Raw genomic sequence first — 27323 nt, 5'->3', positions numbered from 1 at the left:
CTTTGTGTTATGGTTTTGATTACAGACTTATTTAAGTTTGTTGATAGGTTTTGGTTTTGAAATGGCAACTAAGTGTTACAATGTGTTTAAGAAATATAAGAATCTGTGAATGTACTGGGGAGCTGAAGAGCTGCAAAAAATCTTTCCATAATTACTGAATATATGTCTAGTTCAACACTTTACAAAAAATGAACAGTACACGAATACCTACAATTGTAGCTTTAGAGGAAATACAATTAGATAATGTACAATACAGCAGAATAAAGGAAAATAAATGGATACATCGAATCAATACCATGATGCCTGAAGGTTTAAATAGAAAGGAATAGTAGATCATTACATCATTAATTATGTAGTAAATTACATCATAAACACATGAATAGATTTAAATAGAAATAAGTGAGTGTGGTTACCATGGCATCAAAAGCCTATAAATACCTCCACTATTTGTTTCCAAACACACTTTCCCTTGACAAAGGCATGTAAACATACTGAAATGTTGGGAAGTTGGCTCTTTTGAGCAAAAAGTGTGTGTGTGTGTGTGTGTGCGTGCGTGTGCGTGCGTGCGTGCGTGCGTGCGTGCGTGCGTGCGTGCGTGTGTTTTAGGAGGCTGTGTGGTCCAGTGGTTAAAGAAATGGCCTTGTAACCAGGAGGTCCCCGGTTCAAATGTACTATACGCACTATACGCAATGGCTACAGTGCAGCAACAGGTCTTCTATAGAACACACATTGCATTTTGAAACTGAAGCATATCAGAGGATGTGTTTTTGCTTTGTTTTTAATATATTTCCTGTTTAAGAAAAATCTAGCTTTAGGAGACGTTGCACCAGACAAAATTCACTTAAAAGGTCCACCAACTGGTAGGGTTGCCACCTCTGAGGTACAGAAAACGAGACCGCTGAACAGAAGGGGGCTGTTAAAAGTTTAAACTCTCTTTAGAGATCCTCTATTCATCCAATAGGAAGCATTACTGCTTCAGTATTGACAACCAATTCATATTGTGTGTATATTGCAGTAATAATTTATCATGATTTTTCTAACTTGTGCTCAATTCATGGTACTGGCATTTAGTGTCCTGGGAAGGCATATTCAATTCCCGGGGCACCTTCCTCAATCCCAGGACAACCCAGGGAAAACACGGACAACTGAACAGAGTTTGAGAACAACTGTCCTGTGCTATCTTTTGTCTCTTAAAGAGTAAGTAGCTGGGTTCAGTAAAATATAGCGTTACACATCGTGTTGCTACAACTGTTTAAATAATGTACCTGTCATTTCTCTTTTCATTGTTGACAGCTTTTTACACTTATAACTTTAAAGTCTGTTTCAAAGGTATTTTCATAATGTCCACTCCAGTGTACTGGGGTTTGAGATCTGTCTAAAAGCTATAAAAAAAAACCATAACAACAAGTGCTCTGGTTTTTCTGTTCCGTACCACATCATGGTTTGTTATTGCTGTGTTACCTGTTTGACAATGTGGGCAATAATCCTTACACTATCAGTGCACTAGAGCAGACATTTTGAAAAGAGCTTTGAAACAAGCCTTAAGATGAACTTGTTTTAATGGTCTTTAGTAGAGAACTCATTGCTATGAACCATTATGAGGGAGAAATATAAGAATTTGAAAATAAATGATATGTGAGTAAGAAAACGACTTCATTTTGTACACCCTATTTATTCTACCTCTAAGGATTGTTACATCAATCTGAAAACTGTCAGTGTCCTTTAAAGATCAATCTGAATTGCTGTTATTGATGACTTAAACAGAAAATAATATAGTATAGAGTGATTATAAACAAGAATACAGTATATTCATCAAGATAATGGTGGAATTTAATACCCGTACCAAAGATTTCTTTCACATTGGATAATATGATTTGTAGTTTTTTTTTTGTTGTTCTACTTGAACACCGGAACTTCTAGCCAGTGTCAGGTGAGTTCAAACATCACAGACCCATTAGAGACAGGCAGATAATGAAGAAGTTATTCATGAAAAGGCAAGCCAGGGTGGCTTTCCACACATTACATTTTCCACACAGCTGTCTGTGTAGAAAGTGTACCATTCACCATTCCCAGTACAGGCTTCCTTACACATTTAAAAGCACTCTGTTCCTGCTGACAGCACACAAAGAGCTGCATGACCCATGTTTCTGTGATAACACTTCCAGTACGCAGTGCCAAGGAGCTCTTTGTGTTTCCCTGCAGCTGACAGAAACCATCCACAGCCCTCCTTGACTTTGATTCAGTGCTGCACTCCAAGTTATCTGACTGTCCCTCTTTGTGCTTGAAAGCAACAGTGTCCCACAAGCATGATTAACTACAAACTGATCACAAACCAGACCTTCCAGAGCTTTCCCTTGCATTGCATTGCACTGAAAACACAGCTTGTTTTGGATGTGATCTAATGTATTCTTCTTGTTTAGATTCACGTTGTATGTTATTTTCTGTTACTCCTCTCGCTTTAGAAGAGTTTAGAGCACCGGTAGTCTGGTTAAACCTACAATTCAACAGAATTGGTTTTGAGGCTAATGGGTGGGATTTGTTGTTGTTCCCAGTGGAAGGGTGTCTCGGCATGTTATGTCAGAGCCTGGTTGTGTAATTTATGGACAAGCCGACGTGGAGGCTGACTCTTCCAATTGGAACTGGAAGAACACTGAGCTCCAGCAGGGCAGCAATGAGGAACAGGAACACCATGTTCCCTTTTTACAGCTCTGGAAGCAGGTCCCACCATTTACACTGCTTCCTCTTAATGTCCCTATCTGTCCTGCACATCAAAAAAAGAAAATATTGAAAACAGCAAATTAGTGACAGGGCCTTTTACATTCAAATATAGTGCAATTTACTTGCAACATGCCCTAACCGTGAATTACCAAATTTGAAATATCTTGAAATAGAGGAAGCTCTCTACAGCCTGCATAGGGCAGTCATCATATCTGAACACCCTGGTGTTATTGTGCTTATAAAATGGCACCCCTCCCACAGGGAATTGGTTGTCAAGTGAATCAGGCAGAATGGTTCTGAATGTTCCAAGCTGTGCTGGTATGGTGACATATATTGGAACACTTGATAGCCAATGAGATTGCTTTCTCTGCTCTTGCCATGTTATAAGAGTTGAATAATTCATTGAAAAAGTTTGAGTATGCCCAAATGATTTTCTTTCTAACCCACATGAGTGTCTTCTGCTGGTGAGATGAGGTTAAAAGTTCTATAACCACGAATGCAGACAAGCTCAGCTCTTTTGCATAGTGGTGAAGACGCTTGATTTCAGCGTGCAGGTCGCTGGTTTGCACCCAGTCACCGCCCTGTTACACAAGCTCAAAATTCTCCTAGTCAACGCGGAAGCTGTTATGAGAAAAAAGAGATTTCAATGAAACCAAAAGCATCTGTTTCATTGGACATATCAAGACCTTCCTGGTGCAAAGTATGTAGATATAATGCAAGGTTAATTGCACTGAGGTTTTACATTACTGGCTTTGCAATAGCTGTCTCCCATGAGCAACTGGAAAGACCGGTTACTGTGGTGAAACATCCGTGTGTCTCAGCAATGAAAACATGTCTCAAGCAAGCTATATATACTGGATGCTCACTGATGCACTATCCTTGCACTGCTGCACTGCTATTATGTCATTGTAGATACAAATTGTCTGAATCCTATCTCATTGTTATCTCATATTGTATTCTAGTAGTATTTGCACTTATTGTAAACCACACTGTATTTAAATATTGCTTTGGCACGGTAACCTTGTATTGCCCTGTTACACCTGTAAGTCGCCTTGGATAAAGGCGTCTGCCAGATAAACTCATAATAATAATAATAATAATAATAATAATAATAATAATAATAATAATGGTAGCATGCAATACCACAGTGCCACCTATTGACTGGAATTTACTGTGACACTCTGGGGCCTATTTTCAAATTCTTTATTTTGGTTCTGATTTTGTAAAGTGAATCAGTGATTATAAAACACATAAATTTAAACGTAAAACCTCTTATAAGCGCTTAAATGAAATGTCTGAGTGGTGCTTTGAAGATAATCCTTGTAAGTATTCTGAAGCTGATGTTTTTTTTTCCTTTCAGAAAACATTTTTATTTAATCAGATTAAAAAGCTTTCAACATACCATTGTTTTCACTGACACCATCTAGTCCACTGTTTAGTATTACATATACAGTTAAACTGGGTCAACTGTGCCACATATTGAGAATCAATATGAATGCCATCGTTTTGAATGTGTGTTAATTTAACTACTTTTAAGTCCTGTGTATCTAAATGTGCACGCTGTATAAAGGCTGTATATGAAAATCTGAATATCATCAAGTTTGCCTGAGACGCACCAACTCAGTTGTGTCTTTTTCAGTGACAGGTGATCCAAATTAGTCAGCAAACCAGCAGTTGCTTGAATTCCTAATGACTGGGAAACAATAAGTTCCAATAACATCAACTCCCCAGCAGAGGGAGCTGTTGTTATACGTTTATGATATCAGACCATTGCTATGGAAAATGCTAGAAGTGTAACTACTGCCAGTAGTATGTAAGCTTGGTGGCCATCCCGTCTGGGGGAGGGTGGGAGTTCATTCAGTGTAATGAAACACATAGGACCCGAGAGAGACAAAATAAGTACAATATTTCTGTACATTAAGCCATTACTTTTTATGACCAAGAAAAAACCCAGAAACAATGATGATAGGAAAGATACTGGACACTATATACAAGAGATTCTGAATAAATCAGAATATAGTTAACTAAAGCTCTTCATAATGAGACATCCCACGGCGCTTCACAATATCACTTCCTAGGTCATTTCACTTCAGCAGTGTCTTCTGGGTCAAGACTTGTTACTGGCTAGAAGAATGTGGATTGGGGAAGCAGCTGATTGGTTAAGGAAAGAAGCTGTTGAAGGGGTGGGGACAATGTCATCCTCCAGGTGAAATGACCAAGGAAGTGCAACGTTATAAGTGTGGTACCAACTATCATGTTTAAAAAGAAATACATGTTTAGTGTAACATATCTTCCTTTCTAAATTACGCATTTGAGACCTATATAACAAATGAAAGTGAACAGCAGGTTATGTGCTGTCCTTTCTGATATCAACTGGAACTGAATTGCACAGGCAGGGCGCATATCAGATAAGCCCTTGCCCCAGTCAAATTCAATTGGAAGGGTGGACTGACCGTATTAAAATGTTTGTACATGGTGTGCCAGTTCAACACTCACAATGTAAGATAAGGGTCCCCGAGTGGCTCACCTAGTAGAAGCACTGAGTCATAGCTGTGCGAAGTAGGCCGGTCTTCACTGGGGACTCTGAAGGGAGCGTCACATTGGTGTTGGTGCTCCCGTGGGTAAAGGAGGTAAAACCGGCAGGGGCTGTTTCTCCTCATCACTCCATCGTCTCCAACCCTGGTCCTGGAGGGCCAGTGTCCCTCATGGTTTTTGTTCCAACTGTACGCTAAATTACTTGATTAGACCAATTAAGTGTTATTAGAAGCTGAATTGCTCCAATTAATAAGTGTACAGAGAACAAAAACCAGGAGGGACACCAGCCTACAGGCTCTACAGAGGTCGGTAGCTCGCTGACATCCGCTCTCGAGTTCCTGGGTGAAAAAGGAAGCTGGCTTGGTCGTGGGATCGGAGGACGTCCACTGGATCTTCAGGCCTCCTGAGCCATGTGGGGAATTGCTGCGGTGAAGAAAAACGATTGGGCATGCCAAATTGGGAAAGATTATAACTGGACACACTAAATTAAAAAAATTAAAAAAGAAGATATAAGGTAAAAACATATAAGGAACTGTGTCATGTAGACAGCAAAGTATCCTGGAACACTGGGCCCCCATTTTTATTGTAGTAGGAACTTGTACCAACATAAATACAAATCTCTAATATATTCACAGCTATGAAAGTGTTACAGAACACCTTGCAGTGTTTACAAGGAAGACATTAGGTTAGCTTTGCTGTGCCCTGTGTTGTCTACATCGCGGCATTACCATTTTAAACATTACTCTGACTCTAGACATTTTTAAATAAACTGGGCTATACGTTTCTCAGCATTCACTCGGGAGCGTTCGCCAGGAGGGAGCATGAACTGGATGCACTGCGATGTTCAGAAGAAATGTTCTTTTTCTCCTGGTGAACGCTCTTGAGTAAAAGATTAAAAAATAATTTCTCTAGTTTATGTACTGTGCTTATGATGTGTGAATAAAAACATATCAAAACAATTGTTGAAAAACAACTTGCTGCAATACGGACAACACAGGATACAGCACAGCAATGCGTTTCATAAGCACTGCAGGTGTTCTGCAACACTTTATAATATTGTTTTGTATGTGTGATTGTTCAGAGCTGTCCGGAAAAGCCATTTGAAAGGTGCTGAAACAGCTGCGATAGCTCTGGCAATACCCTAGATATTAGTTCAAAGATAGAGCACACTGTCAAATTGTATATAATGTTTTTTTTGTGGTGCTAAAGGCACAAGACATTAATACAAATGAAAAATGCCAAGCATTCACCAAACACTAACAATCATTCTTTCATATTTTATTCATAAACTGAATTCTGCTAGAAGATTCAAAACAAGAAGACAAGCCTCTTTTTCTGCATTCACCTCTTCGAATCTTCTAGCACAATTCCGTTTTTGTAAATAAAACATGAAAGCATGAACCCTGGTGTCTGGTGAGTGCTTGACATTTTTCAACCTTTTTTTATTAATATCCTAGATCTCCCATAAATGCTGGTCCTCTATAGCTAGTTTCTGTAGTTTTTCTCCATCCTTTATAACATGGCCTAAGTAATTACAGTGACTCCTAATTAAAAGCCTCACTTGAAAGTGTTTTCATCCCACGTTGTTAAAGTGAGTGTGTTGCACTGGGACACCTACGCATTTGCTTAGCAGATAAAGTGTTTTAGTTGACACAATTTCCGTGACACCAGGAAAAGCATATGTAGAAAGCAGGTCAACCACAAATGCTATTCGGAAAATATGACGTCAGACAGAAGCATCTTGCCTTATGCTCAACCATTGCCATGTAGGTGAGGGTTCAGGCAGGAAGCTGTCAAGCGAAAAAAATAACCGTTAATGCTAAAGTCTTATTAAACACTGAGGCTCTGATGAGTGGAGCAAATTCATGTGATCTGTTTCATAAACATAATTAATTGCGGAGCATTAATGTGATTGAAATACATTTTCAACAATGGTATGAAGGCATAAGGCCTGTATTAAATTGAAATATCAACAGTACAATTCTAAAAGAAGACTGTCCTTGAAGTCATTGAAAAAGAAGACATTGAAAAAGACTGTCATTTATTAAGTCAAGCTTGACGGTGTAGCTCAGTCTTCATGTGATACATTTCCATGAGTAGAACGTCATGAGGACACCGTGATAAAAGCATAGCAAAGTGTAAGCATGGTAAACACCAACATCAATCATGGTAAATGTACATGGAAAAAGCATGGTAACCATTCAGAATTACCATGAGCATTTACCATGGTACACTTTTATATGGGATCGTTGAAATGGGTTTCAATGAAAACTGGTCATTAACAAAATGTTCCACAAAACACTCCTGAACGTTTTGTGATGTATTAAGGTCTTTACACCAACTGCAATTTAACCAAGGGGAAGGAAAACCAAACTAGTGAAACTTAACTAATATTGGAGTGCACTGAAGAGGAACAGACCCTGCCTCCCCAGCCTGAGAAGCACCAGAGCTAATGCAATGTTCCTTGTGGGGTCGCACCAGAGCTATTGCAATGTTCCTTGTGGGGTCTTCAGCTAACCCTGTGCTAATGAAATCTAAAGACTAGCTGCCATGTCTCCACTATGACATTCTGACAGCACAGTTAAAGCGAAGCTAGGGAAACTGTTTATAACGAGTTATCTTTTTATTTTTGGCTAAATTGATGCCTGATATCATAGTATGGAACAGACTGGTGTTTTTTTCTTTGTTCTTCAATCTATTTTAATTGTCGAAACAGCTGTCCACATCATAAAATCAACACACAATTTGTGACAAGTAGCAGTTTCTGCTTGAGAGACCCTTATATGCTGGAGAAAGCATTGCAAACAATAAAATTATGATGCTAGTTTAACCTGATATAAGGGGAGACCCAATTGAAACTATAACGTGACATCAGACTAGTGTATAAATGGAGGATAAAAATAGCTTTCCAAGACATGAAGTCATGAAATCACCCAAACTTCATGAATGCTTTCGGACGTCTACAGTTTACCAACTCCACTGCATGTTTTTTTGTTGTTTTTTGAGGGCAAGGTTGTACAACAACTAGTCTCTACCTAGCTATAATATCGAAACCCACTGGAACCGCCTTCATTTTAGCAGAAGTGCATCAGGATGTGGGTTTTATGTCAAATTATGAGCAAACACTTTAAGCATGTCACTTTGGAAATGAGAGAGAAGAGGATCTGTTTTTAAAGATTACTAACTGTACCAAGGAACCAAACTGACCAGCAACATGAGCTTTCGAAAACTAAGTAAGTCACTTCCATTCTTTATTAACATAGTCACTGATTACAACGGGGAACTGATAAGAGTGCTAGGGGTCGATTGTGCGTACCAAAGTTAGTCCACTTGATTCGTCTAACTAGCGGATTAAGCAGGTTTAGTCCACTTGCTTGGACTAAAGTTATTACACTTGTTAATCTCGATTGCAGTGTACCAGAAGTTAATCATCACAGGTGGATCATCCGCTAAATCGGACTAAACAAGATCCTGATTGCAGCGTACCAAATCGGACGTGAGGTGATCCTGTTCAGGAGGACTAAGTTAGAACTATGAAGTATAAGACTAATTTAGTTTGCTTGCACGTCCTACGTTTGTATAGCACATTTTAACACGAAGAGAGTGCCTTTATTCTCTGAAATGGTGTCTAAAAACTAGTGAAGTGAAAAGTGAAGCCTTTGGAACCTCAGATGAAACCTTTAAAGGGTTCAGTAAGGTTCGCTCTCCGAGTCACAGAACTATCCTTAATAAAATTGACAATTGCACTATATAATGATATAATGTACCTTAATATATTGTTGATACACTATATTAAGCAATTATTCATTTTCTTAGGTAGAGAATGTATACGGTAGTTTAAATAAACTACTATAGCAATGTGGCACCCTTTTCCTTTTTTATTATGGTTGAGTAACAAAGTGTTCTGAAGAGATTGGTTTAGTTTTTTTTTTCATTAAAATATTGTAAACATTTTAATAAAGTGCTGCACAATAAGTTACTGTGTATTTAAATAATAATACAGCAGCACGCTTGATGTATTCAATTTAACCTGAAATGTAAGTGTAATGTGTATTAAATATAAACAACATGTAGAACTTAACGTTCATTGTGAAGCAGCAATAGGCTACCGGCAAGTTAAAATGCAAGTATGATCCGTGTGCGGAATGTCCATACAAAGACATGTAGAAGGCTACAATTATATTATGAATATAGGTGTACTCTTACTTAAATGTGTTTGCCCGAATCACGCCTAATGTAATAAAAACGCTTTTACCATTGTATCATTAATATCTGTATTATTTGCTTTTTTCATACCATTTCATATTTCTGACTTTTTTGGTGGTTCAGTATCTTCAATGCCGTTTTTTTTTAATCAAATGCTAGTAATGACATTGTGCACGTAAATGTCTGAGTTTGTCTTTACACTTTTAATTGTGACTTTCCATCCGCATTTTGTAATGGCTTATTATGGGTTAGTCCTCATTATCGGTCTAACTTGTACCACTTGTTCATGTCAGCTAAACCAATTTTCAGGATTATCTGTTTGGTACGCTGCCATCAGGACTAATTTAGTACAGATCTGCAAGATTTGCTAGACCGCATTTTAGTCCACTTGGTGCGGACTATGTCACTAGTACACTGCAATCGACCCCTATAGTTCCCTTTCAATTCGAAGACGACCAACAACAATACTTTTGGGATATGCCTGCCACAGGTCAGGTATTTACTGAGCATTTTATGTCAGAGCTGCCGACAGGCTCCTCTGGTGAGTAACGTCCTCGGTCCCGCCTACTGAGGGATTAAGTAGTCACTCTGCGGAGATTAAGTTCTCTTTTGCATGGGGGAAAACGTGGGGGAAAATATTTTTCAAATAGGGGGCTTTCCCATAGTGTTCTAAAAGTATTTTAAAAATATTAACCCTGCCTTCTGACAGTGGCCTACTGCAATAGTCAATAGTACATGCCTTTTACCATAAGTCCCGCCTTACACTTGACTTCTCCCCCATCCACACACGCACACTCCCCCACTGCATTGAATATAGTAGATTATTATTATTATTATTATTATTAATTAATTAATTAATTAATTAATTAATTAATTAATTATTTAATTAATTGTGGTAGAGAAGCATTGGTATTTAAAGGAAAATCCAAACTAAAATTTTAGTTTTTGACAAACAAATATACAGAAGTTGCTTCATTTAAAAAAAAAAAAAAGAAATCTACTGCATTTATGGTTTAGTTAAATTTAACAATGCCTCATAAATAATGATACAGTTTATTCAATTATCTAACAACACTGACAAAGCACACAAAATATACAGGAGTCATGAATGCTTTAATCATCCTTGTCTATGCCTTCTCAAGGCTGTCAGTCAGTGAAGGCAGTGAAGTCAAAGCTGTAAGTCAGTGAAGTCAGGAAGCCTCCTGGATGTTAAATATGGCTTGCAGTGGAGGGGACAAGATTGCTTTCAGCCTACTACACATATACTCCAGAAATTCACAAGCCACATTTAAAGCATTTCTAGCAGTGAGGACTGCCTAGAAAACTTTCTTAGTGATGCCTAATATTTTAGTTAATTACAGCAACACCTGAATTATTGTAAATGGGGGGAAAATAAGAGGAAATTAATTCTCCAATAGGGGGATTTTATGAGTGGCATCTGGCAACCCTGCTTCTCACAATCAGATAGGTAAGGTCGGTATAACGAACCTCTCCAATTGCGTGATTGTTTCTTTGTAAAAGAGCTCTCACTTCAAGTTTTTTTGCTAATTCCGCTGCAATTTATTGCTGGAAGTCGGCTTGCCACTTCCCCGGAATCAGAAACTCAGCTTTTGAGGAACTGAGCTGAAACCCTGTGCAACTGCGCTCCATTAAAAAAAATGAATAGGCGCTCCCTGCATCGGTGCCTCAGAGCCTTGGTTCCTTCGGTGCTTCGGTTCCTTCGGTGTCCCAGAGCCAGCCAGGCAGGCAAAGGATATCTCTGACCTGAAGAACCAGATGGTCCAGGTCCTTGAGTATTTGGTCAGGCAGCAGCTCTCTGTTCTTGCCCCAGCCTCCGACACCTGCTCCGACACCTGCTCCGGTACCGACCCCACCTTCACCGGCGGTCGTGGACGTCTCGGACCGAGACGAGGCAATGAGCGAGGAGGACCAGGACAAGATCTCGATCACGGCTTCCTGGGATGGGGACTTTAGAGCAGCAGGAGACAGAAGTCCAGGAAGTGACCCAAGAGACGGGTCCCAGCTCCGAGGTGGCCTCAGAGACTGGTGTTACCCCTCCATCAAGCTCGGTTCGAGTGCGTATGGAGCGAGCCTCCAATATCCTCCAGGTTCCCTGGAAGGCAGCACCAGAACAGCGCCGTTCTGTATTCAGACCGGCGAAAGCTTCAACTCCCCAGCCATTTCCGGTGTTCCTGGATTTTCTGGAGGAGGTACAATCTTCCTGGCACCGACCGGCCTCGGCGCCGAGTGTCTCCAAGCATGCAGCCCCGCTGGCCTCCTTGGAAGGTGCGGGAGCGCTAGGACTAGTGCAGTTCCCACCGGTGGATTCCACCATAGCGGCCCTGATGTGAGCCCCTCCAGTAGGAGGTTTATCCAAGGATCCTGTATGCCCTAATGGCCAATGCAGGATCACAGAGGCCCACCTCAAAAAAGCGTATGCAGCCAAAGCACAGGTAACGCACCTGGCCAACACAGCAGGTCTCCTAATGGCCTACCTGGATGGCATCCTGCGATCGGCGCCTCTCCCTGAGCCGGTAGTCTCAGAGCTGTGCTTAGTCTCCGGTTCGCTGCTAAGGGCAGAAGCCTGGTGGTCTTGTAGTGGCGCACTGACAGCTTTGGCTGTCACAGGCCAGGGTCCTGAATGCGGACAAGGAGGCCCTATTAGACGCACCTATCTCCCCTAGCCATACTTTTGGGCCAGCGGTGGAGGAGATGACGCCTCCCACTAAGAGCGGGAGGCATCTCGACAGGTGGCTGCGATGCTCCCTTCCCATGCTCGGTAAGGGATAGGACGAAGCGCTGGCATCCGCTCGTAACTATGGTTACCTGGACAGTTCCGATCCCCACTGCGCCGCGTGGCAACCTGAGGCACAGGCTTCCGTGGCAGCAAGGATGGAAACGCCGGACATGGGGCCCCAACGCAGCAGCACTCCGGGAGACAGTTCCCACGGAACCACCCTAGACAGCCTCAAAGACAGGCTCCACCCCAGCCTCAGCAGCCCCAGCAGGGCCCCTGAAGGCATGTGGCCTCAGACCCACCCCTTCTCACAACACAAAATGCAATACTGGCGCAATTGCACCTCAGACTCGAGGGATCACGGTTACATCCGTGAGCGACCCTCTCCAGATCTTGGCCCTCAGGCCTTGTAGAACGCACCTCTCAAAAGGTGGGGTTCTACTCGAGATACTTTCTGGTGACAAAAAGGAAGGGGGTCTTTGCCCCATCCCAGACCAGGAAGGAGCAGTGGCCCACACGGTGATTGTGACAGAGCATCCGGCGAGACTGGGGCTCACCCTTCCAAGAGAAAGTTTGGAGACAAGAGGCGGCAGTTCTCCTGGTGGCCCCCAGATGGCCCAGGAGAATCTGGTTTGCAAACCTCTGCCAGCTGCTGCGAGGCCAGCCCTTGGAGATCCCGCTGCGCATGGATCTCCTCAGCCAGGCGAAAGGCACCCTCTGGCACCCAGAACCGGGCAGACGCCAACTGTGGGGTCTGGCAACTGAACGGGACCATCTGTCCACCTTAGGGCTCTCAGACGCATTCGCAGGTTCGATGCAAAAGAGAACGTGATCTCCGCGGAGGGACTACTTAATCCCTCGGTAGGCGGGACCGAGGATGTCACTCCCCGGAGGGGCCTATCGGCAGCTCTGACATAAAATGCTGAACAAATACCTGACCTGTGGCAGGCATATCCCAAAAGTATTGTTGTTGGTCGTCTTCTCTTTCAGGGAACCGGGTTTACATCCATTACATCCATCGTTTTGCAGTTTAAGGCCTATGAGCTAAGTGAATTGCATCTAAGCCTGTGGTGTCTATAATATAGGCTTTGTTTTAATAATGTGAACAGCAGTGGATGAAAATACTAGCAGCATGTAACTTTTGCTTTTTCCCACACAGCTGATGTGTTGATCACAAATTATAATACAGTACAAATATTCTGTTGAAATCCAAGTGTGCCCCCCCTCCCCCCACAGTGTTTACAAGAAACACATTACTTTATATTTTCTATATCCTATAGCAATATATTTTTCAACATATTCCTGAAAGTTTAAATATTTTACTATTTACACATCATAGGTAAATCAACTCGGGAATTACATGTTCAATTTTTACTCTGGAGTGTTCGTTAGGAGAAAGAGGTTTTTTTTCTTCTAAGCACTGCAGTGTATCCAGATCTGAGTAAAACAAATGTAGAAGTATGGTTTTTTATTTAAAAATGACACTTTTCAAGACAAAAACTAAAAACAAAACAAAGTTCAATTGGAAATAATAAAAATCAATTCTATTTATCGGAAGGCATGAAACACAAATCATTCTACTGTTTCATTTTGTCACAGAGAAAGTCATGTAGTCCTATTTAGTGAAATAGCAGCGAGCCTGGGGGACTTCTACCTTGATCTCTGTTCTGTGAATCCAGGCTGCTGATTGGTTTGTGTTTCTTTGTAATGGGCTACAGAGTAATATAGTGTAACCCTGTCAGCATCTTGTCACAGCGCTGTTTCTTCTTGCTCGCTAGGGAAATCTGGTAATCCCAATTTCACAGGGAATTGCCACGCATGTTAACACGCTCCTTACTGTAAACCCTGCAGGGAGTTCTGGGACACGTTAAACTGCGTTATTCCTGCTGGTGTTTTCCTCCACATGAATCCATGTATTAACATTACAACATACAAATGCATTTTCAAATTTTAAAAGGAATTGACAAACTCTAGCTAAACTCTTTAAACTCACCGCAGAAACCTGTACCAGAGGTGGAGACAGACATACAGTAGGACAGAGGGTATGGAATGGGTTACCTAGCCATGTTGTTGATGCTGCATCACTGGGATTCTTTAAGACCTGACTTGACAGATTTGTGATCAATTAGCTACTAGGAACTGGATGGGCTGAGGGGCTGAATAGTATCCTCTCATTCGAAAACGTTCTTATGTTCTGATAAATGATACAGGGGAACGAGGACTGCAGATAATCAGGGTTATCAATTTGAGACGAGCGGTAATACGATCTGCTACAGTTCAGACAAAAAATATGGACCAGAAGTTTAACTAATCTTATTTACAGGGCTTCTGTTTTTCAATGATTATGTATTTACTTTTTATGTGTCTGAAGAAAAACCACTCTAGCTGAAACACTTGTCTGCCCTCACTTTTTGATATATACATTGATATTTCATTTAGGATTGAGTGGTGATTTATTTTTCTGCTCTGCAGTATAGAGAACACAGTGATATGTTTTTTGCTATATAGCTTTTTAAGCAAATAAATGACTGTGGTAAAGTAATGGCAAGTTAAACCCTACTGCGGTGACGCTTTAAGTGTAAACCAGGTGGGCTTGGTTTTCAAAATGTTTCATCATGTTAATGTTACAAAATGGAATACAAAACACCTTAAAATTAACAGATATCTACCTTTTAAAAAGTAAGAGTTATTAAAGACTGTAGTAAACGCTTTGAAAACATGGCAGAGTGTGTTGTTTATTCCAGCAGGGAGTGCCAGTGCTGTTACAGTATACGGTCTGCTAGCAGCAGGCACAGTCTTCAAAGAGATCACTCTATAAGCCATTCTGGAGGGGAGACTTCACTTAAATACTTTCCATGGTTACCAAGATCCTCCCTGACTTAACTCAAAAAATCTTCAGTTATTGTTGGGGTCCTGGAAACAGAGAGCTAGACAAGTCACGTCTATAAATGCCTTTTTTGTGAATAGCTTAAAATCTTTTTAATAAGCTGTTTTGAGCAAAAATGCTAAGTGCCACTGCATTGTCTAACTGCAGGAACTCGTTACATCAGTGTTCTCTCTGTGGTCACCTTGTACTATGAATACCCTGTAGCTCAATAATGACCCAGTCTAAACACTCCATTCTCATCTCTCCAGCACTGCCATTACCCTGCTTCTTAATAGTGACCCCTAGTCTAAACACTCCATTCTCATCTCTCCAGCACTGCCATTACCCTGCTTCTTAATAATGAGCTCTTGTCTAAACTGTATTCTCAGCTCTCCAGCACTTTCACCCTTCACCTACCAATGAGTATAAAACAAGCTATTCTTAGATATTCAGCACAGCCAGGCTGTCTGCACTGAAACAGTTGTTTCGTTCTCTTTAATCTCGCTCCCCAGCACCTTTATTAGCGAGAACCCGAGTGTGAGAGTGACAAGCCGCATGCTGTGCCAAGCCCTAGTAGAAGCCAGCCCATGGCTGGGGTTGGTGATCATCTCTCAGTCAGCTCGAACATGTGGTCTCGAGTCAGTGGTGTGGTTTATTTAGCTGAGATCTCAGTGTGAGAAGTGAGGACTGCTGCTAACCTGTGAGAACGCCCTGTCAGAGCAACAACACCACACCACAGGACAGCTGAGTAGATATTATTAGACTCTATTTATTGAATATATGATAAACCCACTGAAAATAATGACTGTATTTGGAATCTCCGGTTCTCCTTCGCAGTAAGCAGCCCTGTAGGATTGTTCTGTCTTTCAATTAGGTCCTGTTAATAGGCTCCTCAAAGAAATTAGGGACCCACATGCACTGATCCTGTCTGTCAGACTCTCCCTTCGTCTGTCTGTGTATCACATTCTACCAGGTGAACATGATAACTTGCACCACAACTTCATCATCCATTCCTAGCCTCCTATAGATTTTTCCAATTGTATTTGGATAGTTTGATAAATTGTTGATTTTAGAAAAATGCATTTTGCACCTATACATTCATATTCTTCATTCTTCATATTCGCTCATCTGAACTTCATAAAAATGTTTTTTTTTTGTATAGTAACAGGGAATTCCTAAAAATCAATTCAAGGAACTGTGTGCTGTTTTGTACATGCATTGTCCCCAAAAGATCAACACATCAGCACCAACCTTATTAAAGTTTACCAAGATAAATCAGCACTGTATATTGTAGTATAACATGCTTTCCTCATGCTGTGCTTGTAATTTACCTTGGCAAACTTTGAAAGGGGAAGGAGGTGTGTAACCAGGAAATACAGCCACTGGAAGATCCCTGAAGCTCCGGGACTCTCTGGAAATGCAGAGGAAGGCTGTTCTTGGCTGGCCGCTTTGTTTTTGTAGGAAATGCCAGTTTAGTGGGGGGGAGGGCTCAGTCGCACAGCTGGCGTGCAACTCAGGAACCGAGTCTGCAAACTGCCAGCTGCTACAGGGGCCAGCCCAGAGTGCAGGAAGTAAGCTTTGAATATGTAAACCCAATCATTTTTGCAGTGTTTCTACGTACCTTGCCTATGTTTTTCCATGTTTCTTCATGGTGATACACATTCTCTGCGGAGGTAGAGATTGAAGGGGCAGGGACTTCTTATTAGGGGGTCTTGTGACTCTTAGGGGTGGTTAACTCAGCTTGCTTCCCCTGCTGCAGGCAGCACACAGTCTATTTGAAAGATTCCAAGCAGTTATCATGTTTACCATGCAGAGCGTGACTGACGGACAAGATCCGTGCACATTTTGAATGAGACCCCAACAAATATCAAAACAACAATTGTGTTTAAAAAGAAACCTGCAAGTGGAGACCGCTAGCACAGTGAAGTTATAATACTCACAGCATGGCTTGGTTTAGCATTGAGGAACTAATACAAATACAAGATTACTGGTTTTTTTAAGCTATTTTGTATTCTATTTTGGACCTTGGTTTTCAGTGTTTCAGCAACACCCTACATCTGAATCACCACCTGTTTCGGTTTCCCCCCTCCGGGAGTATTACAGTAAACTCTTGATTACAACATCTCTCTTATCTAAACTGGGGCATGTAAAACTCTTCTGCCCTGTTGCAACAGAAAGAACACACTCTGCATTAGCCTGCTTTAATCTTCCTTGTTTATTTGCTCAACCTCATTATGTATTTATCTTTCAAATCTTTCTTCCCATCTACTTAAAAATATGAAATTAAAGTGAAAATAAGAATCATTAATAGTGGTACTAATACTGTATTATATGTTTGGGCCTTTTAAATAAATAGGGTTGCATTAAATGTTAGGCGATAGATGTGGGTATACACTCTCTACAATAGCCTGTCTACTTACCCTGTTGTTCATTAACAGTTACACAGTGTTATACCCAGTAAGTGCACTGATATCAAGTGTTATTGATAACTTAACTATGATCTTCTTAGCTGAGGGCTGTTTTAAACAGGTCGGTCCTCTCACAGATTTATCCAGTGATCTGTTTCAACTCTATATCCTTGTTACCGCTTGCCAGCGGCAGGTGTTTGAACTGAAGAGGTCTGTTAAGATTGCATCGTGTTGTTTTGTTCTTCTATTTCAACCTCCAGCTGTGCTGGATTCAATGGGCTCCACCATTTACAAGCATCACAAGTGCCTCTCTGTTATGATCTCAGGAATATAGGGGAGATACTGCTGTCTGGACTTGATAATATGATTAACATTTATTTAACCAGTTGTAGTATTTATTGTAGGTGAGTTTTTTTCATGATACCTGACCAAATGGCTAAAATTACTGCATTACATTTCAAACTGCAGCCCAGCACTCTTAACCACTGAGCTACTCACACCCACTACCTTCCACACTGCAGCCCAACACTATAACCACTGAGCTACTCAAACCTAATCTACTACACTGCACTTAAACCACTGCACTATGTAACCCTCCTATCACCCACGCTGCAGCCCTGCACTTGTATGAAACTGTAGAATGGGGGTATTAAGTAATTCACTGAGCTATCCAAGCCAGACTCTCTCTCTGAACTCCCTCAGAAACTGCAGGATTTCAGGAAACAGTTCCAGCTTGTTAACAATATTCTGCAAAAGATACTAGCCAGCCTCCTCCCCTCATGCTATTGTTACTCACTGTCAGTTTATAAAGAGAAACACAGAATGTGAGTCAGAGAAGACATTCTTTACTCTGTAAGTAACAAGGTGTTACATGTTAAAGTTTAACCAGTCAGCACTAAAGATAAGCTTTTAGAAACAGGTAAGAGCTCTAAAGCCCGAAGAGGTAAAGCATATTAAAAAGTATGGTATGGTAAAAAAAATAGTATAACCATGGGCAAAGCTGCAAAACCACTGCACAAGTTCCCATGGTAACCCTTTATAAGGGAGGGCATCATTTTGTTTTTTTATATATAAATGAATACGTTGTGTGTAGAGTGTCTGTGGTAAGGGCAGCGTCAGTGGCAAGGCGTGTTACTTCCAGGAAGCAGACCCAGAGACAGAAGCTGCTGCTTGTGTGCACATTTGTTTACAAAAACAAACAACTAACAAGCACACAAAACAAACAAATAGGCACAGTGGCCAAAACAAACAGGTGAAACATTCAACAAAACTATTGCACATTCATTCTATCATACATTTCCCAACACTGTACGTCTCCACTCCCCTAAACAGCAGCTAGCACTGAGTAACACCAACTAACATACATTAACTCACCTCACACTCAGCTCACATTCAACTGTGAGATTAATACCTATGATTACCCTTTATATACAGTTGTGACTGACCCTAATTATTCAATTCTCAGCCCCAGCCACATTCTCACATGTGTTTCTGGCAGGGAGGAATTTAACTCCCTCCCTGCCAACCCAATACTCCCCACACATGCCACACATTATACTGGCAGGGCTTCCACCCTGCCACAGGATCTCTTATTGTAATTAGTGAGTTCTGTTATAATTAGAGACACCCCACACATGATGTAATAACTTATTATAAATCACAAAAACAAACATTGTATTCAGGAACTACAAAAAACATAAACAAATGTAGCTTTTAACTTTAGAATTATGTTCTATTCATCAGAGGGCTTCTGTACACAAGAGAAGAATTTTGACAAATCCTTAACAGTAATTGGTTGATTTCTTGTACATTGAAGACTGTTGCTACTGTACCTGATAATCTCATGTTAAAATATCAGCTGTACTGCCTGTTCCTATAGCATCTTAGAAAGCACTATTTGGGAAAAGACAATTCAACTTGTCCACTGTTTATTTGCCTTACAGATATAAAAGCTTAACTTTTAACCTCCTGACGCTGCAAGTCGTGGCAGAAGCATTCATATTTACAGAAATACACTTGCAAGCAGGTTTGAAGCAGGGTGGGGTTGAGGAGTTTTCAGTTGAATGAATCAGCTACAATATGAAAGGATGGCATTGTGACCAGAGACATGACTTAATGTGTTGTGTTGCACCAGTTCAAGACATCACAGACTTTCACAATCGAAACAGTGAGAGCTGCCGTCACTTTCAGTCACGCCACGGAGATCCAGAGGGAGGGAATCCAGATCAGGGCCAGGAAAGCTCACAATAAAGAGAGCAGAATCTAATTTAGTACATCTTCTAAAATAACTCGACAGTTACTAATAAGTATGTGACATTCCAGGAAACTACTTTTTTGTTGCTGTATAGTAAAGGAGCACTAACAATATTACCTCTGCTCCCCATGTCCTCCTCTTGAAGAGACTTGTACTGTATTGTACACATCGATTTGAAATATGCAGGTAAAGACAATGCTGTAAATATATCGTGACTCCTGCTTCCTTGTAATCATGGGTTGTAGTTTAAACTCACCACAATGGTCTCCCATTCAGACCATGTGACCTACAGCAAGCCAGGACACAGTACAGTGTTGTATTTACATACACATATTTGCATCTTGAATCCACATTACGAAAAGTGAAGTACCAAAAGATTCTCAGCACAATATGAGAGGAAGCAGTAATAATGTTAAGAAAGCTAATAATAAGAAGAATAATTCATGCACAGATTATTGAAAATACATACGCAGCAGTGTGGAGTAGTGGTCAGGGCTCTGGACTCTTGACCAGAGGGTTGTGGGTTCTATCCGAGGTGGAGGACACTGCTGCTGTACCCTTGAGCAAGGTACTTTACCTAGATTGCTCCAGTAAAAACCCAACTGTATAAATGGGTAATTGTATGTAAAAATAATTTGATATCTTGTAACAATTGTAAGTCGCCCTGGATAAGGGTGTCTGCTAAGAAATTAATAATAATAATTTATTTTTCATTGAAAATGGTTTTAATTTTTTTTCATTGCTTTATTATTATTATTTTATTTAGCAGAGGCCTTTATCCAAGGCGACTTACAGAGACTAGGGTGTGTGAACTATGCATCAGCAGCATTGTCACTTACAACTACGTCTCACCCGAAAGACGGAGCACAAGGAGGTTAAGTGACTTACTCAGGGTCACACAATGAGTCAGTGGCTGAGGTGGGATTTGAACCAGGGACCTCCTGGTTACAAGCCCTGTTCTTTAACCACTGGACCAGACAGCCTCCTGAGGAAATGGCATCCTCCTATGAGGATGCAACAAAGGTAACACACTATCCCCTAGCCTCATGTGAGGTTATCATGCAACAGAGGTAACACACTATCCCCTAGCCTCATCTGAGGCTATAATGTAACAAAGGTAACACACTATCCCCTAGCCTCATCTGAGGCTATCATGTAACAAAGGTAACACACTATCCCCTAGCCTCATCTGGGGCTATAATGCATTTGTGACTTCTATATCTCTCCATACTAGAAGAGAGTTTTTTCTATCCATCTCTGTATGAGGTCACCATGAATGAAAGGGTTAAACACTGAACAGTGCTCAATTTAGAAATGTAGAAGAAACAAATACATGAATGTCGTGAAGTCGAAGACATAAAGGAAGACTTGTCTAAACCTTTCCCATTGCTTCTCTTAGTATTTCTAAAGCTAATAATGAGACAATGCATTTAAACACTTGAGTTAGCACTCCGTTAAAGTGACTGGAGCTAACGCAATTATTCCAAAACTCGTGCCTGTTGTGAACGTGTATTTGTTATATACAGTAGGTCTCAAATGTCCAGATCTGAAAGAAACATAATGTTGTGGTAAACATGTTAAAACATGATACATGGTACTACACTTGGTGAAAGAAACCTCGGTTTGCAAGCTATGCTTTCAGTAAGTGTTACAATTGCTTGGTTATTTCACTTAGGAGTTGAAACTGTCCACCTCACTGGTTTCTTTCCTGTCCTTATAACCAACTATGCTATCCACATGAACTTAGCATGCTTTCAGCCATGCTTTGGACAAAAGACACTACTGAGGTGAAATAATCCACAAAGTGGAAGTGCAAGCATCACAGCCCACTTGAGAACAAGGTATAGAAACTGCGACATTTCTTTAACCTAAAGTAGTACCATATATCATGTTAATTGCCATAAGAAGCATTTCTTTCAGAACTGCATCATTGGAACCTATATTCTGAAAGTGAAAAAGATGTATGGAATTATTTTGTTAGCTGCAATTACCTTAAGGAATAATAATAAGAATGAAAAAAGACATTTCCAGTAGAAAAGAAACTCATTATTTCACTGGCTTTATTCTCACTTCGATTTCATCCTCCCACAAAACTATGGGCCCTATTTAAAAGACACATTTCCAGAGACGGATCAAATCGTTTTCATGGTATAAAACAATGCAATCCATAGACATTGTTTCAGCATCACATCATCCTACCCTGAGGCAGGCACCTGGTATTTATATATGCAAGCAGCCACTTCATAAAACAATCCAGAGATGGCAGCATAATCACCACCACATGTTTCAGTCAAGATGTTTACATTCCAGTGTGCTTTCCAGCTCAGCCTGACCACAATCCCCCAGGACAAGGCCTTACATTCTAACTAGGGGATCGTCTCTTAGCCCTAATGTGGTCATGTTAACAATCCCCTTTATCGTTGGTGCACATTTCTATTCCATTATTACCTCAATAAAGTTCCATTACAGGGGGTGTCCTGTGAGCATTAACCATTTCAGTGCTACATTAGTTTAATCTCTGACCATATTAGTCATGCAGACCACTCAGTTTCAGAAAGTCTTGGTATTCTGCTATGCTGTATTCTCTAAAAAAGTTCCATTACAGGTGGCAATCCAGCATAAATTAACCATTTCTCTGCCACTGGCTATATGAATGACACATTTCCATGTATCAAACCGTTCGATTTGATATGTCATACTCATTAGATCATGTTACCAGGGGAACCTGTTCTTTTCAGTTCACAAAAACTCCCATTTCTATTTTTGTCTGCAGAGTTATCTATAGTAATTAGCTTATTTGGGTGAAATATACATACAAATGTTTCCTAGACTTTTTAGCACATGAACAAACAACCGTTTTTTATTTATTAATGCTGAGTTTTCTTGATGGAATTCAAACAGTCCTAGCCACATTAAATACTTATACACCTGGGATATGTAGCACATTCTTTTGTGTGTTACATGACATGTTATACACATGGCATCCCCGACATGTGTTCAGTAAGATATGAAAGTTGCAATATCAGTCATGACAGCCAAGACAGCTGGCCAGTGGTGTAGGCAAGCTAAATCACATGACTCACATCACCCGCACAGCTGTCTGGTTCATTGAGTCATCGCACATCGCTGACAGCTCTGGGGTGTACTTTTGGGCAACTGATGAGCTGACATTTAATTTCTGCACAAAAAATTCAAAAAAGCAACAAAATGACCAAACATGCAAAACAAACTGCAAAAGCAATAACTTTATGAAAATGCAAAAACTTTAATGAAAACTGTTGCTTGATTTGGTTGTCAGCTATGTGTCAACTACACTGTGCAAAGCAGAAATGAGCCTGTTCACTTGAGCAGATACTGTATCGCAGCATCTCCTATCTCTGTGACACACATGTTCTCAGCTTTTGCTTATCTTCTTATGGAGCTGTAAACAGCAGTGTTGCGCAGTTTGCTTTCTAACTGCAGAGATGCCAGCCATACTCTCTCCCCAGGCACTCATTCCCACAGAGAATCTGCAGCCTTCCAAAAATCACGACCATGGAAGTGATAAGCAGAGAAAGCATTCCACACGAGCAGCTGGGACTGAGAGGGCAGTCGAAGTGTAATGGGCAAATACGCACCAGGGCCATATATGGCTCACTGAGTTCCACAGAATGGCTTGTTTGATTTAGAGGCGAAGGCTGGACAATCTGTAAGTCAGAATCCCAAAAAACGAATGTGTGAATCAACATAAATCATTTTTAATGAGTGAAAAAATATTGGAGCGGCTTAGTTAAGCATCCTTTTTTGTTTTATTTTTATGACTATAACACTTCCATGATCATGAAAATCTAAAAAGTATTTCAGGAACCCCTGAAGCAGGGTTGGCCCTTCCAGTTCTGCTCTTTGTTTAAACCTTGTTATAAATTGTTTAACTGAACCAATTACACATCCATCCAACCCTAAAGTAGTAATGATTTCATTGGACCTGTTAACCCTGTGGAATAGATCTCCAGGGTGGTGATTAGCCACCCCGGTCCTACAGGGACTTTTAAAAAGAAAGAAATATGGGAAACACTTTATTGGAATTAGACACTATGTAGAGTTATGTAGTCTTTATGAAGTTGGTAGGAATGGTATATTGTGTATATAATGGCTACAGAACACTGAAACTGCTTCCATAATTCCTTGTGACCATGTTGAAAAAAAATACAATATAGTTGAACACCCTGGAGTGTGTTATGGTCTTTATATTATGGTACCTCCACCCTACCCCACCCCTCCCAAAATGAATTGGTTGTCAAGTGAATCAGGCAGCGTTTCTAAGCTGTGCTGGTATGGTGACATATTTGCACAGGATGGAATACTTGTTAGCCAATGAGATTGCTCCCTCTGTTCTTGCCATTTTACAATTGGTTTTAGCTATGTAGAGTTTCGAAGTTTCAAGAGCTGGACAGTGCTTAAGTAATTCCTTTAAAATGTGTAATGTAGAGTTCTGTCTATACAGGGAATCTGAGCCAAGCCTGAGTTGGCTGCAGTAACTTAATGTTTTTTCATCACCTCCAGTGGGAATAATTAACTGACCTGATCCCTTATCAAGTTTCCCTCCTCTTAACCTCTCTCACATCACTCAGTGGGAAGCTCAGCCACGTGAATTCCTCTCCCAGTGCAATGCCATCATTGCGGGTAACCGCAACCCAGAGGGAGTCATTGCCATTCACTCATCACACTGCTATTCCACTCTCATCCAGCAGCTCCACTGCGGTCTTGACTCCCATGCATTTAGTAAGACAGAAGACCATATTCGCATAGCAATTACCACTGTGTAAAAAGTTTGCACCATTTTTTTTTTTTTTTGGTTAAAGGCAAAACAAAGTGCTAAGGGTAGAGGAGAAACTTTAATACATCCATGTTTTGTTTTCTTTCTTCATTTTAAAGATCAGCTTGACAAGGGCATGAGGTATTGCAGTTATCTAAACTAATGGAGACGCCTTCTTGTTTAGATTCACTTTGTATATCATTTTCTGTTTCAGTCATCACATCCTGGGGACTTTCTAAAACTCAGAAGTTTAAAGCACCCCTGTGGTCTCAATTGAGCTCTGAAACATGTCTCCTCTCTAAGTACAGCAAGTACACCAGAGTGTAACCATTAACCGGTCCCCCTGCAATGCTTCAACCTTGTGGGTATAAAAAATACACCAGTAAGAAATACCACATTGAACAGAATGTTTCAAGGGGGCAGGTTAATGGTTACACTCTGGTGTACCAGCTGAACTTAAAGAGAAACATTAACCCTTTTGTAGCATGAATCTTACAAGGCTGCCATTGAGGAATCATTTCAGTAATGTGCTTCGCATTGCAGTACTATGTAAACACTGTATGCTAAACGCATTGCTGACCATGACATTGACCTGGTTGAAATATTAAGGTAATGGCATAGACACAAGACACATGTTTTGTGTCATGTTGTAATATTTGGTACATAGCTGTATTTTATGATTTTCTCAATTACATTATTACATACTAACTGTTTCACTGCCACATTTCCCATGTCATGCATTTACTATGGAGTGAGCATTTTTTGATGTTATAATGTTTTCTGGTAGGTATTTTTAAACATGCACTGGAGTAGAGGACAGGAAATTCAATTACCCCTTGGCATTGGGCAGTACCTGTATTTTCACGTGACTCTGGTATCATCTATATTACTCTCTCCCTCTCTCTGTGTTCCTGCACTGCAGTCAGCTCCCACCCTGCTTTGCACACCTACGCTTACAGCCTCCCAGCTCATTAGAATACCTGAGGTCTGGCTCCTGATTTCTGAGACAGCGATGTCAACATCCCAGTCAAAGCACGCTACCGCACTCACGCAAACACAAAATATTTACAGCATGGAGTCTGGATTTCAAAACAAACCCCACATTAGCACTTAGTTTTGTTTTTACTGAACACATTTTAATTCTACTATTAGTGCATCCTTACTTGGGTCTGACATTCTAGGGTTTGAAATCAACACAAAGCATGCAAACAGGTATTTAGATTTCTAAATATAATAGCTGGAAACAAATACTTACCTTGCCTATAAGCACAAACCTGCATTTACTTTATAAAACTACTACTTTTGTTATACTACATTCCAATGGTCCAAATGTGTATCCAGAGTTTAGGATCTGCTCTTCCAGAATCTTGTGTGATCAGCCTTTTGCAAGGAACTAGTTCCTGAATCTTGTTTCTGTCTTCCAGGCTTTAAGTGGTTTGGGAGTCTGGGCAACCTCTCCTTCAGACGCTCCTCCTCCGGGTCTGAGAACAAGTCTTCAGAGACCCTGCGGCACCATGGGAGCCTGCCTGAGGAAGGCAACTTTAACAAGACCATGGACGACATGGACACCTGTGCCCGGGGCCAGACATACGCCCGGTCCTGTGACATGTACAGTCACACAGGCACCATGCCACGCAAGGACAAGTCCAAGGACAAGGGCTCCCGAAAGTCAAAGGGAAAAGCGGAACTCAGTCGAAAGCAGAGCCAGAGGTCCTGCCCCGATTCCGTGGCTGAGTCCCCTTTCTTAAGTGCCATGTCTGGCACAACCCAGGACAAGCCAAAATCACCACCCAACCAAAGTAAAGAATCGCCACCGGCACCTGAGAATTCAAAAGAGTCTGCTTTGCCAAAGACAATGGAAGAATCAGCAGCTATCACTAACGTGGAATCTCAGTTGCCAAATATTGCTGTAGAATCACAAGATAAACCACATACAGACCACCAAGGAAAACCAGCTTTACCCAACAGAAATAAAACTATGTCCCAGCTCAGATCTAGCCAGCCCAGCACACCAACCTCTAAACCACAGTCGACTGTATCCCCATATTGCCCCACAGAAACACCAGCTGCACCACAGAAACAGTCTGCAGCACCACAGAAACAATCTGCCATGGCAACGCCTGAAGAATCTGACATAGAGACTGACTCAGGTGTCGTTCTGGAGCAAACTGAAGCAGGGGAGGAACAGGCCACACCAATCAGTGTAGAGGAGGCGGGTGAGGAGATGTCAGAATCAGACCAGAGGTAAGGGCCTGCAAAATGTGTGCTGTATTCATAAAAAAAAAGCAATTGTAGCTAACTTAATAGTTCCATAACATTTCTCTGCCATGCACATCCATTCATTATATAGGTACAGTTTTGAAAGAAACACATGTTACAGCAAACATGATATCTAGTACTATTCTAGGTAAACTACATTGTTGCAAGCCATGCTTTTAAACTGTCTTACATTTCCTGATTCATTTCACCTGGAGAGTGAAATTGTCCCCAGCTCTTCACTGGCTTCTTTCCTGTCAAGTACCTATTGACTGACATGGTTTTAGGGAGAAAGATGCTTTGACCCAGAAGACACTGCTGAAGTAAATGACCCAAGAAGTGCAAGTGCAAACAAATAATCCAAGAATAAGGCATAGAAACTGAGATCTTCCTTTAACCTAGTGTAGTACCAGATATCTGGTTTTAAAATGAAAATACATGTGTGCTGTAGCATGTGTTTCTTTCAAATCTGCACATTTGAGAGCACATGTAGCTAATGGTAAGGGCTAAGTGCAGAATGAGTAATATTTATGGAATTGTTTCGTTTG

The 27323-nt window shown here is 40.9% G+C and overlaps 1 protein-coding gene across 2 annotated transcripts in view; it reads left to right on the top strand.

Annotated features, from left to right (window-relative positions):
• The first annotated feature begins 8354 nt into the window (after nt 1-8354).
• Nucleotides 8355-27323, top strand: part of LOC117396969 (SH2 domain-containing protein 3C) — an 89086-nt gene continuing 70117 nt past the window's right edge. For both annotated transcript variants that reach the window (XM_059005651.1, XM_059005650.1), the window contains exons 1-2: nt 8355-8486; nt 25944-26763. In XM_059005651.1, the coding sequence (XP_058861634.1) occupies nt 8468-8486; nt 25944-26763 (839 nt within the window). In that variant the 5' untranslated portion in view covers nt 8355-8467. The remainder of the gene's footprint in view (nt 8487-25943; nt 26764-27323) is intronic.

This window comes from Acipenser ruthenus, chromosome 31, assembly GCF_902713425.1.
Source record: "Acipenser ruthenus chromosome 31, fAciRut3.2 maternal haplotype, whole genome shotgun sequence".
Taxonomy (NCBI): domain Eukaryota; kingdom Metazoa; phylum Chordata; class Actinopteri; order Acipenseriformes; family Acipenseridae; genus Acipenser; species Acipenser ruthenus.
Note: the sequence above shows the minus strand (reverse complement) of the source record. Positions and strands in the feature narration are given on the sequence as shown.